The following is a 24,454-nucleotide window of genomic DNA, read 5'->3' on the forward strand; positions in this document are numbered from 1 at the left end:
AAACGAGGTCCGTTTTGCCAAAGTGAAAAAGATGATATGAAATATGATGCATTATTAAGCTGTCCTTAGGCTGTAGGAAAAAACCTGTGCAGGGCTGAAACATCATTAAAATAAATGATGTATAATCAGTGTAAGGGTAAAACATTTTAATTTAGGGAGGAATGTTTTATGGAGGCTTCAGTTAAAATCCTAAAATATGATTTGCTCAAGCTCTTTTTCATCTTGTTGTGTGGAAGGGGATGGTGCTCACTCCACTCTGATAATATCTCACTCCATTCTGTGCTGCTATTAAAAAACTGAACAAAGCTTTGGACCTTGCATTCTTGTCATATGAAGGCTGTAACTGTCCAAGAAACAACCCAACAGGGGTGATAGGCCTGGGCCAGAATCTCTTTCCTCCCTTCTGTGCTAGCAGAAGAACATAGCAGATGCACCAGGAAATTCACGCTGTCATATCCTCCGCTCTGGTGTGAGCACTGACACATACCGGATGAGTCAGTTGAAATATTCCCAGTAGTGCTGTTAGGACACACAAGACCTCAGAGCGCCCTTTTTTTTCCCCCCTGCAATGCAGATTCTGACCAAAAAGGCCCCTCTAAAGTCAATAGGAAGTTGTTTGACACCCTCTTAAAAATGATTAAAAATAGACTTTAATTTCCAAATTAAAAATCATTTATAGTAGGAATAATTAAAAAAAATGTATAGGGTCAATTTATGTCATATCCCTTACATACTGTTCTACACTCTGCTTTAAGTCAGTAACAATTATGATTTGGCACCTTTGAAGATAATGCTATAGTTCTCTCAGTCTTATGCTTTAGAACATTGAACTTTAGAAAAATATTTAAAGTTTCTTGTGGCTTCTACTGCAACATATCAGGAACTAAATAAAAAGCAATGTGTGATCAGGTAATTCTCAGAAGACCACCTGAATTCATAGATCATAATTTAGAACTCCTATCCCAGAACTCTCTGCCAGTTACTTACGGGTTCAGAAATATGACAAGCATCCACAAACACTTATTTCCTTCACTTTATTAGTAAGTCTTTATATGCTGTAAGGGCTGCAGTATGCAATAGCCATGCTTCCAATAAAAAAAAACTTTGGCAAAGCCTTGCTGAAATCAGTATCTGGATAAAACATGACCAAACCCGAGCCAGTCATAAAAGCCTATATTTCAAGTGTTCCTATCCAGCCAAGAAGGAAGGGAGAAAGAAAACTGTTGATATTTCTTGTTTTATATACTAACCAAAAATGTAGCTAAAATGGAGTTCTTAAATAGATTTAATAATTTCTTTCCTTTTTTAAAGGTACAATTCAAAAACTGAGATGGAGGAGCATGTCTCGAATTTCTTCAGCAATTTTGTTAAGTGCAGTAGGAGGGCACTGAGGCTGTATCAAGTCAGAAATGCAAGCTGATACTGGTGCTACAGTGGCTTCCCAAAAACTGCCGATAAAAAATATTTCTCAGCAGTTCACCTAGCTGCTGATTTCTTCCGTAAGAAAGAAGCAAGCTTGAGATGAACTGTAGCAAAGGCTATTCGGTTTATCCATAAGTTTTATGTAAACAAATATGATTCTCCATCAATAAACTGAAATGGTAACGTGAAGAAAGCAAAAAATATGCTGAGGTGCATCTCCAGTGCTCCAGTACAGTAACCTTCTATAATACACATAGCTGCAGCTGTGTACAGAACTAAGAACATCACATTAGCACCACTTACTGAAGAATTTTAGTAAATATGGAGCAGTAACCTAGATAAACACAACTACAAACAAGACATGTTCTTGTTTTGCTTTTATATGTTGCAGGAAATTTGCAGCACGGAAATATCCCTCTTTTGTAAGGAACACAACTAAGCAAGCAGAGTACAAATGCAAGAAGATATATAGCCATCAGCCAACTCTGAAAATTGATCTTTACCCAAAACCAATGGGAGAGAGCACTGATTAAAGATCAATGTTACAATATAGCTCCAGATTCTGGGATACTACATCTGTGAAATCAATGTATTTAGCTGTAGGCAGCTAAAAAAAAGTGACAACAGTAGCTGTTTTAAATCTCCTACAGAGCAGGCGTGGAAGTCATCAGGACTTAGTAACTGCACAGAGACTTAACAGTGCTTTCGCTCAGATAATGCTTGGGCTGCTTGATAAATACATATAATTGCCATTGATGAAGGCCATCTGCTGAGTGAGAAGGTAATCATTCCAAAAGTTCTCATTCATGCCATCCAAGGCTTGCAAACAACAGTGTAATGCTTCAGTCACTTATGTCTGGTATAATGGTAAATGAAACTTCATTGTTTTTCAAAATTTGCATAATTTCTGGTTACATTGATTTTAAGAAATAATACATATTTGAACACAGTAGGATAATTTTATAGAAAAAATATTATTTGCACATACTGCTAACATAAACTTTTCAAGCTTCTAAGCCTTCTAAATGCCTCATACAGCATGGTGGCAAGATAAGAAGTAGGTAGCTCACGTTTTGAAATTTGGCATTTTTTTTCCTACCTTAAGTTAAAACCCTCCAAATCTTTCCCTCAATGCATCATTACATGAATGCATTACTATTTGGCCATACCAACATCATATTTGAATAAAGTTAAGTAATTCCCTTTCAAAAGACTGATGAGTCTGTACTGATTTAATAGAATTTTTAATCATTACTTTATGTGACTTTTCACTCCTGACACATCGAGCAGGACTCATGTCCAAACTTCAACATCTACTATTTATGTATTACTGTCTGAACTGGTCCCTATATAGTCAGTGGAGAATAACAGCCATTTTTGAGGTGCACATCATCCTAACGTTGATGTCTAAAATAAATTAATTATGCTTTGAAAGTACCTATTTCTCTCCACTGACTAGAAAGGGAGTTTTGAATGATTTAAATGTATGTGTCTGCACCACAGATGTTCAAATTAAGAAAGATGAACCTCAGAGACTGTGTCTGCAAAGTATTTTGTGTGCTTACAGACTTGACCAAATAAGTGCCTGTGACTGACTCTGAACTTTTACAGTTCTTACAACTCCTCTGTGCAATCTTGAAAAACACAGACTTAAGGATAGAAATTGAATGCTTTCAGTGGCATGTAGGTCATGTTACTTGAAAAGACTTGGGATATTACTGGTCAAGGAAAATGTAAAGGAGCAGATTCCTGCAAATGGTACACCACCAGAGAACTGAGGTGAACTGAACTGGTTCAGCTGAGAATAGAATCCATCTCAGTATCTAAAAATATACTGAAATTATGTAATTAATTTTCAGTAACTAATTTTAATGAAAGATAAAATTTAATCCATGCATAAGCATGTAAAAATATTAATAAATTTGGTCCAAGATAACTTTTTCAATTATTTAATGTGTGGTCATTCAGTATTGAAAAGGTAGCATTGGTTTTAAACTGCTAATTTTGTTCTGTGTTAATAAAGACGCACCCTGAAAATACAAGTTCATAGAGACTTTTGGCAGTAATAGGAATTTCCTTAAGAAAATTTAACATTGCTTAACAAAACCAAAAGCAGGCAACTTCAGGCAATTATGCTTCTATATACGTTTGAGGACAATTCTGCATCTCCTACTGCAGGACTGCTACTACTAAATTAACAGCGCAGTAATTCTGAGAAAGATATCTGGAATACCAAAACAAGGTAACAGAATAGCCTAAAAAGAACATCGCATGACCCGAGATACAAATCTGGGCTGAGACACAAATCTTGCTTGCTTCACTCATGTGATTTGTCCTGTTAGCCTTTTGTTTACTAATTATCTTATTAGAAGTCCATTATACCACTTTGCTTAATCCTGATTAATACCTTCATTTGCATGGGCAAAGGTGGCCTTTGATGTGGGCTTCCTATTGAGCGTAAATCATAACTCTGTGCTGTGAATTATAGCATCTTTAGCTTAAATCTTCCCTATACTTATATATATGTATATTTTCAAAGTTTCATCTTCTGATTTATTTTAATAGCTAGGTTTGCACTGTGGAAATGAAAGACTGAATGAAGTTCTATTCCCTTCCTGTAACAAATATTCAGTCCCAGTGACTGAAAAGAAAAAGTAATGGAGGGCAGAATTTGAATTCTGTTGCTGCCATAGGTGCAAGCCAATAGAGTTTGGCCTGTAGAACTGCTATTTTTACTGGGAATAAGATTCATCAGGCAGAAAAAATGAAATGTCGCTTTCAGAAGCTAGGTCTGTGAGCTAGAGGAACAGTGTTATATTGTAAACTGAACAAACTCATCTCGGAATTGTTGAAATACAATAAAATTAGGACTTTTAAATAACTCCTGGAATCCTACATTAAAATTCTAAATGAATAATTTTAATAGAAGAAATGAACGAGAAGTTTGACCTGAGTCCAGCCAATAACCAGGCTGTTACACATGCTGAGCCCTATAAAAGGTAGTAAATGCAAATATTAGAGTATCTGTCTGAAGTGAACAGCTGCGGGTTCCAGTAAGTTTCCTGCTGTCACATACTGTATCATAGTAATTTAATAAGCACAATATCACTACACTCAGCTTTCACCACCCAGCAACCTTAATGTGTCTCCCTAACATTTGCAAAGATATACATCAGGGTCAATAATATAAAGCAAAGGTAGGCAGTCTGAGAAAATGACTAGATAATATACACTGCATATTAGCAGTACTGAGATTCTAGTAATTCAGATTGTTAAGGCATTAAAATGCATGCATTAATAATGCATCATTTCTAATTGAAGAAAACAATTCAGATATACTCACTAGGAATGCTGAAAGAATACAGCTTTGTTAAACTATCCTACCCAACAAATAGTAAAATCATGTTCTTATTAATATAACATAATCAACTATATCTCTAAAATAACCAGGGGGAAATCCGAACCTCCTCAGAAATGGGCCTGCCTTCTATCATTGCCATTTTTTGTGCCTGGATCTTGTTAGTGGTCTTAATTATTTTTACAATGCTCTGTCCATAAAATAATTCTATAATAAGCATACAAGTTTTAAGTTACAGAGGTAGAAAATAATCTTCAAAAGGAACAAATTTTTCCACAGACTAATTTCACACAAAACATGCAGCAACAGTAGAATATTTTGTGTTGACTACTTCTCCTTTTAAGAAATGAGTGTCAGTGACAAAACTCTGTTAGGTGATGGCCTGATATTTTGGCAGGAGTCCTAAGATAACAGAATAAAATAATGGATATTTTTGTGCTTCTGACTACTACACCAGATTTTTATATAGATTTCCTGATCCGATTACATTTGATACTAATAAATGTAATACAGTGATTCATTTCACTGTTGGTATTTCATACAATCATAGAATCATAGAATCAGTAAGGTTGGAAGGGACCTCTGGAGATCATCTAGCCCAACCTCCCTGCTCAGCAGGGTCACCTAGAGCATGGTAGACAGGGTTGCATCCAGGCAGGCCTTGAAGATCTCCAGGGAAGGAGACTCCCCAACCTCTCTGGGCAACCTGTTCCAGTGCTCCGTCACTCTCACAGGGAAGAAATTCCCCCTCATGGTCAGGCAGAACTTCCCGTGGTTCAATTTCTGCCCATTGCCTCTTGTCCTGTCACATGGGACAACTGAAAAGAGTTTGTCCCCGTCCCCTTGACACCCTCCCTTCAGGTACTTGTACACATTGATAAGATCCCCCCTCAGCCTTCTCTTCCCCAGGCTGAAGAGGCCCAGCTCTCGCAGCCGTTCCTCATAGGGCAGGTGCTCCAGCCCTCTGATCATCTTTGTAGCACTATTTACCTGTCAAATTTTATTTTAAATAATATGCACACAGAAAAACATTAGATTTAATCTTGAAGTGGAAAATGGAGAAGGGTAGAAGGAAAGCGTGATATATCTTGATCTTTTACTGTTATTTAACATACAGAAAAAAAGAATTTTCAGAATTAACTTAAAAGAAAACTTCCACTCATCAGAAGATGCATGGGTTTATCAATCTGTATCATTACTGTCATGGCATTTCAGTACTGATTACCAGATGTTAACAGTAAATGAAATTGCCATAATCTGCAAAGGCATGTCACATTCTGTGTTAATGATTTAGTGCGTTTTTGCTCAACTGTGTGTTTTAACTTGCCTACAGCACTTTTAAGGTTTATTGTCAGACTAGAGGTTCATTTCATCAATTTAGGTGGCCTAGATTTATGCTGTGTATGAATATACCTTCTCTGTAGTCCAATAGTCCAATCATGCATTCACTTTTAGAGCCTTGTACTTCACCTGTTCAGCAATCAGAAGACTGTAATATAGCATCAGCTTTGAATAAGTAACAAACAAAAAAAAAAAAAAAAAAACATGTAAGGGTACAGGACTTAATGTTGTAGAGGGTGATATTCAACCATATTTTGCCCAGGGACATGTCTATATCAAAGACTAATCAATTTGTCTGCACCTAGGGAGTATTTGAACCAAGTAATTTGGTCATGCAATTATAAACTGCATTAAAAGTAAATTTTAATGATGTGACCAAACTTGGGTTGACTTGTCTTCTGGTATGGTGGTCAAGCTAGGCAAGGTTGGGGCTTCAAGTGAAAAGAAAGTACCTGAGGCCATAATATACTTCAACTATTTCCATTATTTCCAGAGTTAATACAAATGCCTTCCTGGTGCCATACAGAATATATCAATCAGTGGTACTAAGTGAGAACCTTTTATCACCATTTCCTGACACAGCATCTTAGAAAAATGCCAGAGTACTTCTATTTTAAAGTGACTTCATTCACTTAATCACCTTAAAGAGAAAAAGATTCTATCTCTTTAAGATATTTGGGGATTTGAATGGGAGGATTGATTTACTAAATAAATTTCCATTAAAATAATTCATTACAGCCATTTAATAGATTCCAACACATTAGATTAGAATGTGTATCAGCCAACAAAATATAACATACTTTTAAGACTAACAGATCATAAAAGAGACCTATTGCTTTTATAGTTAAATAATCCTTGGTTCCAGAAGGAACAAGTCACATTTAATCAATACTGCGTAGATTATATTTTACCTTTGATCATTTTACCTGCACTTACAATACACTCAATCACAACACTGGGTTTCTCTGTGACATATTCTAACAATCAAACTCACTAGATAGTTCAGTGTCCATAATTTCTTTGACTAGAACAGAGAATTGTTTTCCAAAGCTCATCTGTTATGGCTGAAGTGAGCCTAACCTGTCTAACCTGATTTTCTGATAAAAGGAAGTTAGACTCCAATCTTGCATTATGTAATGTACACACCACACTGCAAATCCATACCTCTGCGTACAGATAGCAGCAGTAACAGTCCCTTCCAGAATTTGCCTACTAATACAAAGCTAGCCACTGCTCTTCATCCAGTTTCAATTATACCAACCTGAGTCCTGACAGCCTGTCTACTTCATTGCTTTCTCCAAGAAGGCTCTTGTGTTTTAATCAACTCTCACATTACTTCCAAGCTGACTGTCGTGCCTTCTCTTGTAAGATCAATAACTTTTCTCCTCTATTCTATGTGGGTGCTAATAAAATAAGGGAACAAAAATCTAGTCTCCACACTCTCAGGTCCTGTGCCCAGGAAAAGAGAAGATCAACAACTGGAAGAGCAATGGTAGGGAAATTTATGTCCAGCTTCTGCTATCTTCAGCTGGAATATGCTCAGAAAAGACTGTATTGTTCATTACCAGTCTCTCATAAACTCCAATGTACATGAATGCCACAGAAGGACATCCCTGACCTAAAGGCACAACCCAGCTCAGATATACTTCAAGCCCTTCCTACAATGCCTGGAGATGTCTAAAAATTTAACACAGCAAAAATTCCACACTTTTCTTAATAGGTTTCTAAAAGATGGAAGAAAGGTTTTGCTGGAATTTTCTAACAACTCTCCAACTAGGGAAACAACAGAGTTACAGTTTAAACATTTGCCAAGGGCTTAGTGCAGGTAACTGAAAAGAGGCTCTGTATGTTGAACACCCTTAAATACTGGTAATGTAATATGTTAATTCTCCCTCCCTCCCTCAATGTTGCCATTAAGCCTTGTAAGACTTCCTCTAAGAAAAGATTTACACATATAGTCAAGAATGGCATTAATAAGAAAAAAGAAAAATTTTATTCACTAACAGTGATACATTAAGGCCAGTAAAAGAAATAAATCTCTTGGTTTATGAAGTTTATGGTTATAGTTATGACCTACACACTCATCATCATCACCCAGTTATTGTTAAACAAATAATTAGAAGCTTCTTACAGTGACAGTTATTACTTACAAGACAGTAATAGCAATTAGGTTGTCATGTGCAGGTTGTGTTCACACAACATCCTCTAAAAGACCTTCTGTGCCATTGAAACCATATTGTCAAAATCTGCTTTCAATTCACTGGATTGAGAGTGCATTAGTCTAAGCCATTTTCCTCTTCCTAGACTCTGTACCTGCTTCAAAAAGCTGTGTGTTTGCTCCTATTAAGAATATTTTCCAGAGATGAACATTGATTTGTTAAGATTTCACTGACGATGCTGCAGAGACAGAAAAATTCCTCATCACAGTTTGAATGGTAGACTCTGCTATCTGAAGAAAAATAACTTTTCAATGCTCTGTGGTCAATTAAAGAAGCATTTAGTTGGTTAAATGAAAGGACTAGTCAGAGTTTCAGCTCTTCAGGGTACATAGTACCATTATTTATTGTTATGGAACAGTATTCCTTTTAAAAAGCCTTGAAAACTGCGAGCTAATTAAGTGGAAACCTCTCTCTGTTCCTCACACTGAAGAATATATTCCATAAAACAAAGAGCGTGCTGCATTCTGCTTATTAAACTAATGTCTGTTCTTTCTTCCTTCCAGCCACCCAGCGGTCTATTCAATCAATGTGTTGCTGTTGTTTAGTTATCCTGCTCAATCAGTTATCTTGTTCAATCCTGCTACCATTGAGGTGACAATAGACTTTTTATAGATTTTAGTGAAGGAGGATTAGTTCCAGGCATTAGACAGATAAACTGGAACAGAAGTTCTTACAGAATTTCTGGTGAAAGGTCATTGCCTCCACTAGGACACTTAGAATCACTTCAGTCTGGCATGCTGTATTCAGTTTAGTAAGCAAAAAGTCTGACAAAACATTGTATTCATTCATAGCTTCTGACCAAGAATCAGCTCAAAGAAATATTTATAATTTAACTGTTTTAAAGATACTGGTTTTACATATGTGGGAATGGGAGTGCGTCTCCCTTGCATGTCTGTAAGAAGATAGCCATCACTTACTGTTTCTTGTTGGGCACTGCTAGGAAGTCCCCTGACCATGGCTTGTAGAATAAGGATCACAGTTCTTAGCAATCTGACAAGAATTTCTGATCCATAGAGCAAGACCCACTGGGACTTGACCACTAAATTCAACCACAAGACTCCCATTAGCTTCAGCTACCAGTTAACTTTAGTGCTTACATAATTTGTCTTTCATGGCATTTTGATTTTATTAGTCCATTTGTATCACACACCTGAGTTCAAAGAAGATGCACTTAAGCTTGCACTGACCCAACCTGGCATATCCCCAGATCCCAGCACAGTGTTGAACAGGTTAGCACAGATTCTGAAACAGCACGAACAGAATACCAAAGTACTAATTAATCACCCCTTCTCCTTAGCAAGGCTAATTACCTCAGGCTTGATGCCTTGCTGATGCAACTGTTCTGTTCCTGCTTTTCAATAACTTCAGTATTTTGCACTGTAGCAGACAGGCAGATAGAGACACATCTCAGATCCCTCATCCTTTATACAAGATACTCCCATTCTCCAGCACTGAAAAGCAAGTCTACTTTTCCTTTTAGGATTATGGATGTTATTCTGAGGAATATCTAAAACTCTCAGTTCCGTACCTCTCTGATAGCTGTACAAAACTCACTCTGCAGCACTTTCTTTAGGGACTGCAGCTTGTGTACTGGTACTTCTCCAGATTCTTGCAGTTTCTCCAGTAATTCAATTGCTCTCGCCACATCTGAGTGGAAAAAAATAGCAATAAAGATCAGTATAAACAGAGGTTGTAAATTGAGCAGTGACTAATAAATGACTAAAAGGGGCCCAGTGATGATCATTTTGAATTTAGAATCAGCTTTAGCAATACCTAACCTACTGTATTCATACTTGTGTTATACCAGCCTCAGATATGTACCAACACTGCTGTTCAGTCCTTAAATATGGACAAACTGTGCAAGTGTATGTACGGACTCACACACAAATGTATATTCTGAGTTGCAAACATTTTTGGAAGCTACTAGTTCAAAGCAGCTAACTTACATTCATAAACCTAAAATATTTCTTACTTTTCTGCATAAGAGAAGGTTGCACAGAAATAGCATTGAGCCTACTTTCAGGAAGTCTGAAAGAATTAAGCTGAGTCCTTATGTAAGCACACTCACGATGGCAAAACCTAATAAAATGTTTGATCTTTTCCTCATAAAAATATTTGCTCTTTTTCTTTCATAAACCTAAGTCTAAATATCAATTATTGATACAGAAAATCTTCCAGAGGTAAGTAAAAGTCCACTAGGAAAGAAAAGAGAATCTGCTAGAGAAGAGGAAGTGTGTAAGGCCTCTGGAGACCCAAGTTAAATTTCCTGATGTGCTGCATAAATCCTGTATAACGCTAATTGTCCTAAATTGTCCTTAAGCACCTGTATATTGTCAAAGGTAAGATCTACGAGTCTCTGAAGAGTAGTTGAGAGGGCTGAAGTGATACCCATTGTGAGTGGTGAACGTGAATCAGGTCCAGTTGAATACAGCCCATAATCTCATGCTCACAACATTTTTGATCTGTAAAAAAGATGCAACACTAGTTCCTACGTTATTGCTAAGATATGTACATAAAAAAATTAAAAAGAAAAAGAAAACAGGAGATGTCTGATGATCTCTTATGGCTAGGGAACACGGGGGCACAAAAAATACTGGACTGTTTCAAGATCAACTTTATGCAGACTAGCCAGGTCAAGCAAGGGAGGCACTGACTTGCTTGCAAGAGCGAACTGAGCAAGATACATTCTAGTTCATTCTCAGAATGGTAAGAGTTTAACACATGGTCGTCTCCTGCTATGTCATTTAACACTACCATTGCAACTTTCCTGTAAATTTGCTGGTATCGTTGAACCTGGCAAAGCTGTTGCCTTGACTGTGTGGTTGTTCTCACATATTCTAGTGTATTTTGTGTATCTATCAGAGTCACTACTGGCCAATTATACTACTCCACTAAAAATAGGTCTGCATCTTAGTGACTAAATGATAAAACAATATTTGAGGCATTTTAACCCTACGACTTAACTGCACTAAAAAGAAATATGATACCACCCTTCAACCATACAACACCAGAAAGACTATAATGAGTAGAAGTAACCTTGTATAACCCTACTTTCCAATGACAAGATTGTAATGTTTGTGACTGGGAGATTATGCTAATTGAAACAGTTCTTACAATCCTTGGCTTGCTGTTGAGCTATACTGACCAGGTGTATTATATAACCAAGACATGAGAAGCTTTCTGGAAATGGAAAAAAGATGATATAAATGACCTGCAATAGAAACAAAAGTGTAATATATATTTGTATTTATAACAAAATAATTATTATCCACCTGCATTCGTGCTAGGAAATGAGAAGATGACACCTCAAAGAGCTTACAATTTAAGTTAAAAGAGGCAGGGAAGCTCAAAAAGATAATAGGACCATGCTAGCCAGCCTGATAGGTTATGCCATAGTAAAATAACATCCAAATAAATCTCAAGCTTTTTTTACAGCCATCTGTCAAAAGACAACTCTAAATGTGAGAGGCAGCATGGCAGAAAGTATGCAGTATTCCTTTGAAAACTTTAAAGGTGATAGTCAAAGAATGATGTGAGAAATAACTACTGAATTAAAAATGATAAATATTGTGTAGAAAAGTTGTGAAGGATTTTGAAAATGAAGATCAGCAGTTTAGGTTTAATAGGATATGGAGAAACTATCCAAATAACAGCTTTATAATTCAAGAGAAGGGTTGACATGCTCTAGAAGTTTGAAGAAGGAGCTTGAAAAAGTATTTTGGGTGGCTATGAGTGAAGGAAGATCACGTCTAAAGCCAAAGAAGGGTAAGCTGAATAATTAAGATTCAAAGTTACAAGAGCTGGGAGATGAATTTGCTGGATCTTTGAGTAAGTCCATACTCCAAAAGGGGACACCAGGGAAAGAAGTAATGGAACAGACATTAAGGATGAACAGCTCTATTTTAGTTATGTGCACTTAAGATGACAGTTAGTAGTGCATTTATATTTTAGTTCACACCACAAGCATGCTTTGGAAGAAAATCTCCCAACTGTTTCCACTTACTGAGCTTTGGTTTGCATCACAGTCTTGGAGGTCATGACCTGGATGGACTCCTTTTAGTGGAAACTAACCCTACACACGCACTCCAAGGGTGTGTGTAATGTGCTTCAACTGCTAACAGGCATCCAGTCCATGTTATTGGATCAAAGTTAGTCTGAAATAATCCCTCTCCCCACCACACAATGCACATAATGTTCGCAGTACCACTCGTTTTGCTTTGCTGATGTGCTCTTATTTCTCCACTCCTCACTACCTGCTAGTAAAGGCGTATACCTGAAGTTCTTCATATGGGATCATCTGACACACAGAGACCTTGGTGAGATGGGAAAGAGAAAGTCTGAATTAATGAAGTAGAAGCGAGTTGTGTATATAGAGAGAGTAGCTGAAGGTGTACTTCAAATAGAAAGAAAAGAGATGATGTGGAGGTGTATCAAGGAAGATCCTCGTAAAGCACTTACTAAAGTGATGATCAGAAAACCAAGAAGATACATGGGAAAGAATAAAGTTATGGAAACCAAGGGAGAATGATATTTTAGAAAGAAGAATGCCACCGCAGCTAACAGGTCAAAGAGGGTAGTTTTGAGATTTAGGTAAGAAGGGGTAAGTAGACACTTCAGCAAGAACAGCTTGCAAAGGAGTGGTGATACATTAAGTAAAATACGATGCAATAGGCAAATACATTTTTTTATGTTCTTGGTAAAAGTAAGGTCATGGTGAACTCAAAACAAAACTATCTAATCATTTATCTTGGAATTTCTTTTATAAAGGTTTTATCTTCCACCCAAGCAAGAAGGATTAGCAGTTACTTAAAGGTAAACTCACATTTCCTCGTCATTAGTACCAGTTGGTATAAACTGATATGTCAGCACAAAGAAGTTAGATTTCTTCTGAGGAATCTTCAACAGTCTACCACAACACATCGGTTGAGGCTTCTGAAATTAATGCGATATGTGATAGATGTTCAGATACTCTAAATTAAACAGGCGATTGTTCAGATAAGTTTAAAACTGTCCTTCCCTATCACCAATTGTCTTTTGTAGAAGGTCAGTGCAAAAGATGACAGAGTGGTTACTGCTTTACAGTTATCTAGGAATTTCATCTCCATATCTGTAAATTCTGTGAAGCTTTTCTCCTTAGCTGTTTCCTGAACTGAAGTATATTCAATGAAAGAATTGTCCTGATTAAAAAATCTACTTCTGATCTGGAAAGGATCATAGATAATTTTAGGTAGATTCATCCATCAGAAAGAATTAAGTACAGATCTAAATATTTCCCTAAGGCATGGATCAGACTCTAGGGGATAATTAATTGCTTCTGAAGTGAAGACTGTTATGATACACATGGTAAATTCATATTCTATTCCAGAAGTCTGGCATGAAATCAATGGGAGTTTAGTATGTAGATTCATGTGCAAAACTGGGTACTAAATTGTCATTTGCTAAAACCAGACTACTTAGTTTTGTGATTAAGTGGTTTGCTGTAAACAAAATTCAGAATAGCCCAAGAACATTCTAATTTTCCACATTTTCATACTTATTCAATATGCTAACATGCATGAGTGATGTTATGCAAGTTCTTGCTTTGATTTATTATTCACCTATCATATCTGCTAACAATAGGCGGATTCTTTCAAAGATTTCTTTCTCCTGTCACAATTATGCCCATAGCTTGACCCAATTTGGCAATGACTTGTGGGATATTGCTCACAGTAGACAGAATATGGAATAATAAAGAGCACCATGGGATAAAATTACAGAATGAACAGAAAACGTGTTCAGGGTCAAAGCTGTTTGTTACAAGCTGATGTTTTCTCAGGAACAAAATATAGCTGTTTGTATGGAACAAAGAAGATTCTGAGCAAACTAAAAATGCCTTGAATGAACAATTGTCTTCGGTCAGGTTAAAAAGTGAACTATATCAATGCAGAAGAATTTAGGTGACCATTCACACAAGGTGAATTCCAGCTAAAACTGAAGTAAGTGCTTGCACAAAGAAGTGATGTGACTGGCAACAAGAAAGATTCCAAAGTTAAATTGAAAAAAACAGCATATAGCAGGGAATCCACCCCTGTAAGCCAATTAGAGTACTTCCATGTATTTCAGAGGGACTAGTCATCCTCTGCTGGGATATTTTTCTTTGCCTCAAATGCTCCTTTGATTGTGAAACGGTATTAATTAATCTGTTTGTAGAAATTACCACGAAGGAATTGTTCTTAAATATTATTTTCTTACATACAGTGAAAAGTGCAAATTCTTAAAGTTTTGTGTGTATGTATGTACATACACACACATATACACACACTTATAAAATAATCCTAGAATGATGTTAAAAGTATTTAAGTTAGATGTAGTTAAGGAAAATAAGCATAGTAACCTCTCTTTATTTCTGATTTTTCTTTCCTTTAGCCAAAGATTTTTTTAAACAAAATTTCTTTTCCCAAACTTACACTTTCTACAAATGAACTCCATTATATTAACATCAAACTCATGCTACTGTTACTGAAATCTATCCTCATTTCTCATATTCCTATCCCACACACATTAGTGGGACTTTTGGGTGAAGATGAGGATAGAGTTATTCCTTCTCTATTCTACGATGTGCAAAATTTAAAGGAGTATGCACTTGTTTTTCTCCTTAATACATACCACTCTAATCACACTTCTTTTTACCTTTTACCACTTTCTTCTGATTTCATACATCTACACAATTTCTTCCTCTCACATTCTGTTTAACATTCCCTTCCCTTCTTGTCTTTTCATTGTCATGCTTGCCTATAGCATTTCAGGAAATAATAATGTTTCAGCATGGTGGGCCACGTTATCAGTGAAACATAGAAAAGGCAGGGGGCAACAGGCAGAATACCTTTTACTGAACGCGTTCAGAAAAAAAAAAACAAACAAAAAAAAAAAATGGCTTTCAGAAAAAAAAATCTTATTTCAAGTGTTCTTTTTGTATTTGTATTTCAATGCATTTTCGTTTGCATTCTTAGTGGGAATATAAGCAGGAGGTTACTCTACAAAGCTTAAGAAGGAGAGAAATTACTCAAACATAGAACTAGCAAGATACCATGCTGCGGTAAAACTGGAACATTCACATGCTAAATGAAATAGAATTATGTATACACAGCCATACAGCACAGTATAACTAAAAAGAAAGGTCATCTTGCTTAGTTATCTCTTTGTTCTTTATCCCTTTGTTCTGTTATTACATATTGTCTTCGCTTGATGATTTGTTTTCAAATACCTCACAATATACAATGTGTACTGATGCGTACTTAATTTGCTTGCTATTTTGAAAAATAAATGCTATTCCTAATATTTTGCAATTCAGCAACTAGTTGCTGTAGACTTTGAAGTTTAAAACTCCAAAGCAAATTATGAAACCATAGATTACAAAAGAAATACTGGCTGGTCAGAATTTAATGGTTCTTTCAAAATCCTGTTATAAGTGAGTAGGATCTAGCACTTCATGAAGGTCTATGGTTTTGTTATGGTAAATTTTGGGCAGTGTTTAAGTTCATTTCAATTTAGTCAAATAGGTTAAAAGTTATTAATAAATACAGAAAATGATTTTAGCATGTTAACTGCTTCATATTTATTATCAGAATAACTCTTGAAAAGGAATATATTTGCATTTTTCACACTGAGAAAGATGAAAACTATTGCATATCTACTAGCATCTAATCCACCTCTCTTGAGCTAGTCTGAGAAAGAGTTAACTGTTGGTTTCAGTCCTTAAAATAAATATTTTATCCTCTGATTTAAGAGACAGCTTAAATAGTAACTACAATGCTTTTTAATACTATTTGGGTTCAAATAGTAATTACTCAGAAACATAGTTTTTCTGTACTACAATAACTACCCTGGTATCATATTGTTGGGTTCTTCCCAAAACGAAAATATGGTGATCACTTGTTTATTAACAACTTATTAAAGAGAAGAGGCTTTTGATCTTTCTGAAGTCTTTCTACTGCCTCACTCATGTTAACTTTGGAGAAGTTCACTGAGGTAAAACTGAATTAGTATATCAGTTATTAGGAAAAGTGCATGTGTTGAATAAACACCATCCCTTGGTACTTGAAGAAGTAGAACATTACTATAAATGACAGCAAGGTTATTCAGTAAGTCTCTAAAATATTCTCTAGGTTCACCAGGTCATTACATAAAATAATCCTGTCAATTTTCATTCTCTGTTCAGTTGTGCCTGAAGACCTTTAATCAGGCTGAAAATGAAGAATTTGTGAGACATAACAGCTCCTTATTCCTCTCAGTAGTTTCTTATTCCTCTATGCTTTTCTTCAGGTTTATTTCTTTACAGTTCACGTGAATACATTCCAGAATTCTTAATATTATTCTGTCAGTTTTTATCATAATGATCAAAGCCAGCACAGGATACTTTATTATATTTAGCAATCTTAATTTAGCAATTAAATAACAGCAGGTAATCAATGGCTGGGCAATTAAGATTCTGTAGTGATTAACAGAGTTCATTCACAATTCATAGCCAGTAACTCTATCATATCAACATCGTATCAAACTCTTAATCTGTGTGACTTTTTCATTAAAGCACAAGCTTTGAAAGATTTTCAGTGTGAACTTTTTGAAAATTCTCTGTACTGCTAGAGCTCTGCTGCCATTTGCTGCTTTGTATTGCATGACACTCCCTGCCCAAGTCTAATACCAGATTGTCCAACATGCTTTCATTCATCTCTTTGGTTCCTTACCAACAGTAGTACTCTCCTGAAAGACAATAGCTCTTCTGTTAATTTAATATATTTATCTAATTTCATCAGGAGAGTTCAGAAAAGTCAAGGCAGAGAGCAGCCTCTTCTGGCCCTTTATCTTGATATGGCTGTCTTGCATAAAATTTCATGCTAATCAGAAAGTGTAAAGGTATACTTAACCATGGTGAATCAGACTCAGTGATGTACAGGGAGAAATGAGCTAAGCTGCTAGAATACAGCAATATTATTCAACACTTCAGAGTGTATATCTGTGAATTTTATTCAAATTAATTATAGCAAGAATAATAATATCAATACTTTCATTTTCTAGTTTAAATGATATGAGTAGCAGTTATGGATTTAATGAAGTATCACTCTATACTCCTGTAGTTAAACATTACTATGAAAACACAAATATAACAAAGAATATCCATATAAAGCACTCTGATTCATCTTGTTGTAGGGATTCATCTCACCACACTTCTTGATGAAGATATCCACACCGCAGCTACTTACCCTAGGTTGCTGCCTTTACAGTCAATGAACAAAAACAGACGCTTTCAGGCTACAGTTCATCTGACCTATTTTAGATGAGATGAATCACACTCTGGGAGTGCCTGTTCTCTTGGCTGACTATAAAGGGAGACTAGATGATTAACTCAGATGTAAATGGCTACATCCTACATATTATATATCTGCACTGGTCAGATGAAACCCACTCTTACTGTCCAGATAAATATTGAATGACTAACACAAGTTTACCTCCTTGTTGTCCAGGAGACACCGTACTTCAGAACAGTCACATTTGACAAGAATAGTGTGAGAAATTTGGGTGGTGAATAAACTGGCTTCAATGAAGTAAGTTCCTACAAGCTGAGTACATGAAACCAAGGTAACTGTACACTGCCTCCTGTAGCCACGGATATCCTGTAGACAGAAGCCTTGATAACTCTCTGCCAGTCTCTAAAACTTGTCTGTCTCCTGATCCCAACATCACTTGCTCTTGTAGCATAGTTTCCACTTCAGCAAAAACTGCTAATCATGCTGAAGAATGAAGCTGCTTTAAACACTAGACAAAAGTACCCTATACACCTTGCTGAAGCTGCAAACTTAAACACTTTACAGGTTCTGAGCCTAGATTAAAAGGAAAAAGGCTGATGCATTAACATACCCTAAGGATCTTACTTGCCGAATAGAACGCAGCTTTTGTATTTTAAACTACAAATCTACAAAGAAAAACATTAAAATAAATCACAAATTCAAAATTTTACTAAGTTAGAGAAGCAGAAAATAAAAAGAATTATCATGAATACGGTTGAACAAACAGGATGAAGACCAACATTCTCTCCTTCCCCTTGCAAAGCAAAGGCACTTACATGTGTGTTCTATATGCAGATCACAAAACAAGAAGTATTGCCCATACGAGCAATCACATGTATTTTCTACACTGATACTTTCAGTGTGTGTTTTTAGTTTGCATCAGACAGATTTTTGTTGGCAGGGAAAAAAACAAAAAGAGGGAAAAAAAGGCACCAACAGGTGTCAACAGGTCAACTTAGGGATGCTAATTCTTCTCAACAGGCATCATGTTTGAGCCAAAGCAGTAACTCTCACTTTCTTCTCTGCTCATATGTCATTACTAGAGTCTCCTGCTGCCTGCTCCTGTTCTCATCTCTCTGGCAAATCTTAATCTTAAAGCTTTTTCATACCAGAAAGATGAGAAAGGACGGCTGTGGGCTAATGGCAATTGCACATAGTTACAATACAAATTGTCACTTTAAATCTAGCATCACGATTTTATCTTCTGGTTTTCTAGGTGGTGTGAGGCCCAAGCAAGAAAATACAGAAAAGATGGCATTTGTGTAAAACAATGGATGCGATGCAATCATTATGTACACATACCTAATACAATATTTTCTGTAGGCTCAGGCAGATTCTCTCCTCAATTATAGTTGTTTTAAGGACATTACTTTCTGTAGATTGAGTCTGTCTGGTGGCTGACTATGTACTAGTCATTTCTCAGGAATGCAAAAACCTGTCCTTTGAAGGTATGTATGCATAAAGCTGCAATGGTGAGAAAAAGGCAATGTAAAAAAACTCTTTTGTTAATATATCCCTGCAAAATAGACAGTTCAGATAAGTTGCTGGTGGATCTCAATAACTGACCACAGTTAACTATCCACTTTGAAACTTAATTAAAAGTAGAGCCTTTCTTCTATTAATATGAACTTTGGAGGAAAAAAAAAACCATGACTATCTTGAACTGCTGCGGCAACTCATGAACAGAAGTTTGAAACAGAAAAACCCCTGTAACAAATAGAGCTCCCTGTAACCTTGCAATGCTCTTGCTTGGTGTCCTCTGTGTTGAATGATACTGAGAATAGAAGCAGGGGGAATGGGACTCATCTCAAGCCGCAGTCCGATTTCACAAGGTATCTATCTACCTCAGATGTGAGGAGCACACTCATCTGGTTTATTTTGAAACGGTTTCACTATCAGGAAGCAAAACGTATTGAATACATTAGTATCAATTCCATAGCCTGTGTTACAAGGCTATCAGGCTACAGAGTAAGACATACATGTAAAACAACCTCTTTTTCCACAGATTGTTTCCACAGATGCATAGTTTTTTACACCATCATCACGCCCTGAAAAAGTTTCTGTAGCCTGGCTCTGCATAACAAAGAATACAGCATATTATCTTTTATACCTGTGCTGATGAAGAAAGTAGCAATTGACAAAAACACTTCTTCTTTATCTATTGAAAAGTGAAGAGATGTCAGTACATAAATTTCTGAAGGTTAAAACTGTTTTTGATGGTCTAATTTAGGTCATGGTCATCCATCTAATCTGTTTCGAGTGCATTCAAGTGCAGTTAAGCAGCGCTTAACTGATTGCAGAGGGATTCATACCTTAAGGTCTAGGATTTTTTTTTCAGAAAATACGGTTAAAAATAAAACTAAAGGGTTAGTGGATGTGGAGGATTAGGCTCCCCTTAAAAAGAACTAGTAAAAATGAAATTTTTGCTCAGAAGAAATAAAGAAAGAACAATATTCTTCCTTATACAATCATCCATATTTACACAGACACAATTAAAATCAATGCTTTGATACTCTGGTTATTTGTGGATGGCTCATTGTTCCATATTTTAAGTAACAGAGTACCATCCTTCTCTGATCTCTTCTGGAAACTGAGTTTTCTAATCAATGTTTTTCCTCTTTTCTTTAGGATTATTTACAGAGTGACACTAAGGTAATAAACAACTAAATATGAGTAGTAGTATGCATTTCTTGGTAATTTAGCAGAATTACATTTGAGAAGTTTGTTTCTTTTAATCATTCTGTTTTGGATTCCAGTTCAAATATGTACCTACATCTCCCCCGTATGTAACAAATCTAAGATCTGAACTTGTGGTTTAAATCCTCAGAAAAACAGAGTTAACACATCAACATGTATTTCTGGCTCAAATCTTCTGATCTGAATACAGAATTAACAGCTAAATATTTCTCATTCAGAGGCTGAATCTCCAGCAAATATCTCAAAAGAAGATTAAGCAAGGTTAAGATTTAACCTTGAAAATGCCTGGATTTATACCAACATGTACACTTTACAGAACATTAGTAAGTTTTATTTTTAAAAAGCCAAATGTGTATGAAATTTATCATGTGAAACAAATTAACTGTACATGAGGGAAGACAGATTTACGAAATGTCAGTTAAGTGGTTTCAAAACCCTATTTGCCTTTGCTTGGCTTTCTCTTAAATCCTCAACTTCTAATTAATCATGTTTCTAACTAATCATGTGGCTAAAATCAATCGTTCTACTTAATTCAGATTTCCAATCCTACTGCACTACTTCCAAGAGCATCCCTTTGTATCTCAGTTGCAAAAACAAGCTTTTGGTTGTCTACTTATCATTTTGCGCTTGCATGAGTGTCACCCGTGTTAAGGAGAGACGTGCATGCATGTCTTAAGAAACAGGTAACTGAAAGGACAGCCACCCTCTGCACAAAGTGGATTGCTTCATTAATCTGTCACTTTTTTATTTTTTTGTCTGATAACTTCATTAGAGGGGTCCAACTCAGGTGACAGGATGGAGTTAAGAAAATTGTTTACTTGCAGTTATATTAAGAGGCTAATCCTTTTTTTCTTTAGCTACACAAATGTCTCATGGACATCAGTGCAAAACTGAAGTTTTCAAGATCCAGTACAGGCATGTTATTTACAAAACAAATCCTTTCCTTTTAACACTATCTGCAGATAGAGTATATTTTTGCTATATGCGAAAATAGCTACCCTTATGTTTCCTAATTATTAACACTCTTGCAACTTGTTGCAAATAGTGAATACTGCACCTGCTCAGTCTTGTCAAAGACTCCATCTACTCCATCAAGTTTCAGGAGTAAATTGCTTTTGAAGAATAAGAAGCAGAATATATACGTGCAAGTCCAGTTTGCCTCCTTGTTCTATACAGGATAAATTTAGATAGGCTAAAATATATTTTTCATTGCTAATATTTCAAAAGAATTGTTTTAAGCTTGACAGACGAAGAGGAATGCCGGCTCCCTGCAGAGGCACCCGTTAACCATGGGCACTGTTTGCCTTGTTTCGGCAAACGGTTGTTTCATAAACATTTCCTTACCGTGAACAAAGTTTCTGCAGAGATACACTGCATAATCGATTTTGGGTTTCTAAAGTAAACCTGACTGGAAATTTAAGATATGCCCCTCCTTACCGCACAAAAGTGACAATGTCAACAAAAAATGACACTAAAAATTTTTAAGACCTTTCCATTTGTTTGGATGGTGTGAACCACAAAGGCACACCATGATGAAGAAAGGCAGAGCCAGAGGTCAGTTGTGCCTGGTGCACATTGAAGATGATACAACGAGCTTTCAGTTATTTTCATTTGCTGTGCAATGACCAAGCTCGGTTGCCATTTCTGTAACATCATGAGCTGCTTTGGGCAGGAGGACAGAGTCATTTCTATGATAGCAAAGCTTGCCAAGCTGATATATGTCAGAGGGAACCTTACCTAACTTCCAGCTTTTTACACAACTCCTCTTAGTCATACATCTCAACACCTCTTTCAATTGATGCTTGTACTGCCAGAGATATTTAAAAGTTGCATATATGCATTTAACTTTTCAAATCATATTTTTACATCACTCATAACATTCAAAGATGACATCTAGGTAGCTATTTCCTCTTATCCGAGCTAAAGGGCTACAGGAGATACTACTAAACTACATACTTAACTAATGAGCATTTAAATTGCATACATCTTCAGAAAACATACTTATTCATAACTCATAAATCACTAACTCAATCCACTGATTTTAATCCATCTCTTCATCAAAATACAATTAAAAATGAGATAAATATTAACACAGTGATACAAAACAAAAAAAATACATTTCAATCTGTGACCACAATTGTCACATTTTCTGTTCCTGCAAATTCAAATAAGGGCCTTTTTTTCTCTTGGAAGAATGAATTTGGTTATTCATATGTCATCAGTGGGCATATCATACAGAGAAATGTTAAATTTAAAGTGTGTGGCACTTGCAGGAGTATTTTTACTATTTTAACATGGTAGGCTGAAGAGCAATACAAAAAATCTCTATGACAGTTAGATACACTTTGTCATACAAGGGAGCAGCATAACCGCTTAACACCGTTTTGAAGAATTTAACTGCAGTGTAAAAGATATTTGGCCTTATTCCACACCTCTGTCAAGAAGTTTATTCACACTCTATGAATCGGACTTTCTCTCCCTGATCAGTGCTTTATGTATATTTTCTGAGACAATATATATTGTATTAATATATGCACAGTTCAGAGCAACCTATATTGAATACAATTTCTATTATATACACCTCTGGGCAAAGACAGGGAAAAAGTCCTCACTCATGTAAGCTATGAGAATATAATGACAAAACCAATGAAATGAAGACAAGAAAAGAAAGGAAGAAAGAATACTCTGGCAAGTAGCAAATGTACATTAATGGTCAGCAGTCCTCCAGTATCGTATTTGATAGAGTATGTCTACCACCTCTTAGAGCAGATGGTAAGTCCACGCATGTTCTTATTATTATTTACCATCACTGAACACAGTGCTGTATAAGAGATTTTCAGTAAGTTTTGGCACACTCATTCCATCAGACAGTTATTCGATTGAATTCATAAAGAATCAACAGAGATTAGTTATGCATTAGCTCAGCAGCAAGAAGTCTTTCTGATTCCTAGGACAGATTTGAAAGCAAGAGAGATTCTGTTGTCAATATTTTTGGTTTATTTTAGTGATCTGAGTGACCTTAAACTAAAGCCATCTCACATTGTTCCCTATCTGCCTCCTGTATATCCAACAGCTCTAACCTTGTTGTGAAGATTTGCAAGCACTACGATATCAGCACTGTATATTCAGTCAATTCAAAGATATTTTCTCTTCAAGCACATGAATGTAACCATCAGTGGCATGATTAATAACTACATACAAGGCAAAAAGTACTTAGACATGAGTTATTAATAAAAGATGGTCAAGCCTCTCCTTCACAGGCTAGGAAGATACTTTCTTACTCGTAATCTTGAGATGGTCTTAGCACAGTCTAATCTAATACCTTCAAAAACAAGAGGAACTTTTGAAAAGTGCTCTTTTATAAACTGCTACTTTCTCCTGGTCCTATGCAAAAAGAAAGAGGGGCAGATGTTTTTCAGTGATCTGAGTAAATGAATGGTTCATTTACTTTCAGAGCAGATTTTCATCTTCAGAAGAAGAGTACAAGTAAAATTTAAAGTAAGGTAAGCTTTGTGAAAAAATTGCCAGATGTTCAGCACAATAACGAAGTTCAGATAAAGTGGAATATGTATTACAAATAGCTAGAAAGTGCTTCAAAGTACAGGACTTCACATGACCACTCCTAAAATGGTTGCCAAGGGAAGCACTGAAATCTACTGCAATGAACCTCCCAATACATTCCTGAGAGCATAATGGTATTTGCAGAAAATGCTTCCATCAGCCTGTGCTAACACACCCTTTAAGCTCTTCACGCCCGCAGCAAGTTTCTAATTGCTCACAATGCATATCTGGTGATACCCAAGAGTTCACGAGAGGTCCTCAGAGAACCTTGAAGTTAAGATGGTTGGAACAGATGACAGAGCATTTGAAGAGCAGAATATTGCTGCAGTATGAGTAGAAGATACAGCATGTGTGGCATTATGAAGCTGGTAAGGTAGCAAGAGTGTTGGGAAAGCAGAGGAACCGAGCACTGGATGAGGAAATTAGGTTGTTCAACAGTAAAAACGAATAAAGGCTACAGGAAATGCAAGGACTAATGTAATTAACTGTGCTGAGTATTTGTGAAGAGCTGGGCAACGGGACATAGCATATGA

At 36.2% G+C, this 24,454-nt stretch overlaps 1 protein-coding gene across 1 annotated transcript in view; it reads right to left on the bottom strand.

Moving 5' to 3' along the window:
- Positions 1-24,454, bottom strand: part of LIN7A (lin-7 homolog A, crumbs cell polarity complex component) — a 45,792-nt gene that overhangs the window by 18,200 nt on the left and 3,138 nt on the right. Inside the window, exon 2 of the mRNA XM_062568066.1 lies at positions 9,869-9,987. Within this exon, the coding sequence (XP_062424050.1) occupies positions 9,869-9,987 (119 nt within the window). The remainder of the gene's footprint in view (positions 1-9,868; positions 9,988-24,454) is intronic.

The sequence above is a fragment of the Rhea pennata genome, chromosome 1 (assembly GCF_028389875.1).
Source record: "Rhea pennata isolate bPtePen1 chromosome 1, bPtePen1.pri, whole genome shotgun sequence".
NCBI classification, from domain to species: domain Eukaryota; kingdom Metazoa; phylum Chordata; class Aves; order Rheiformes; family Rheidae; genus Rhea; species Rhea pennata.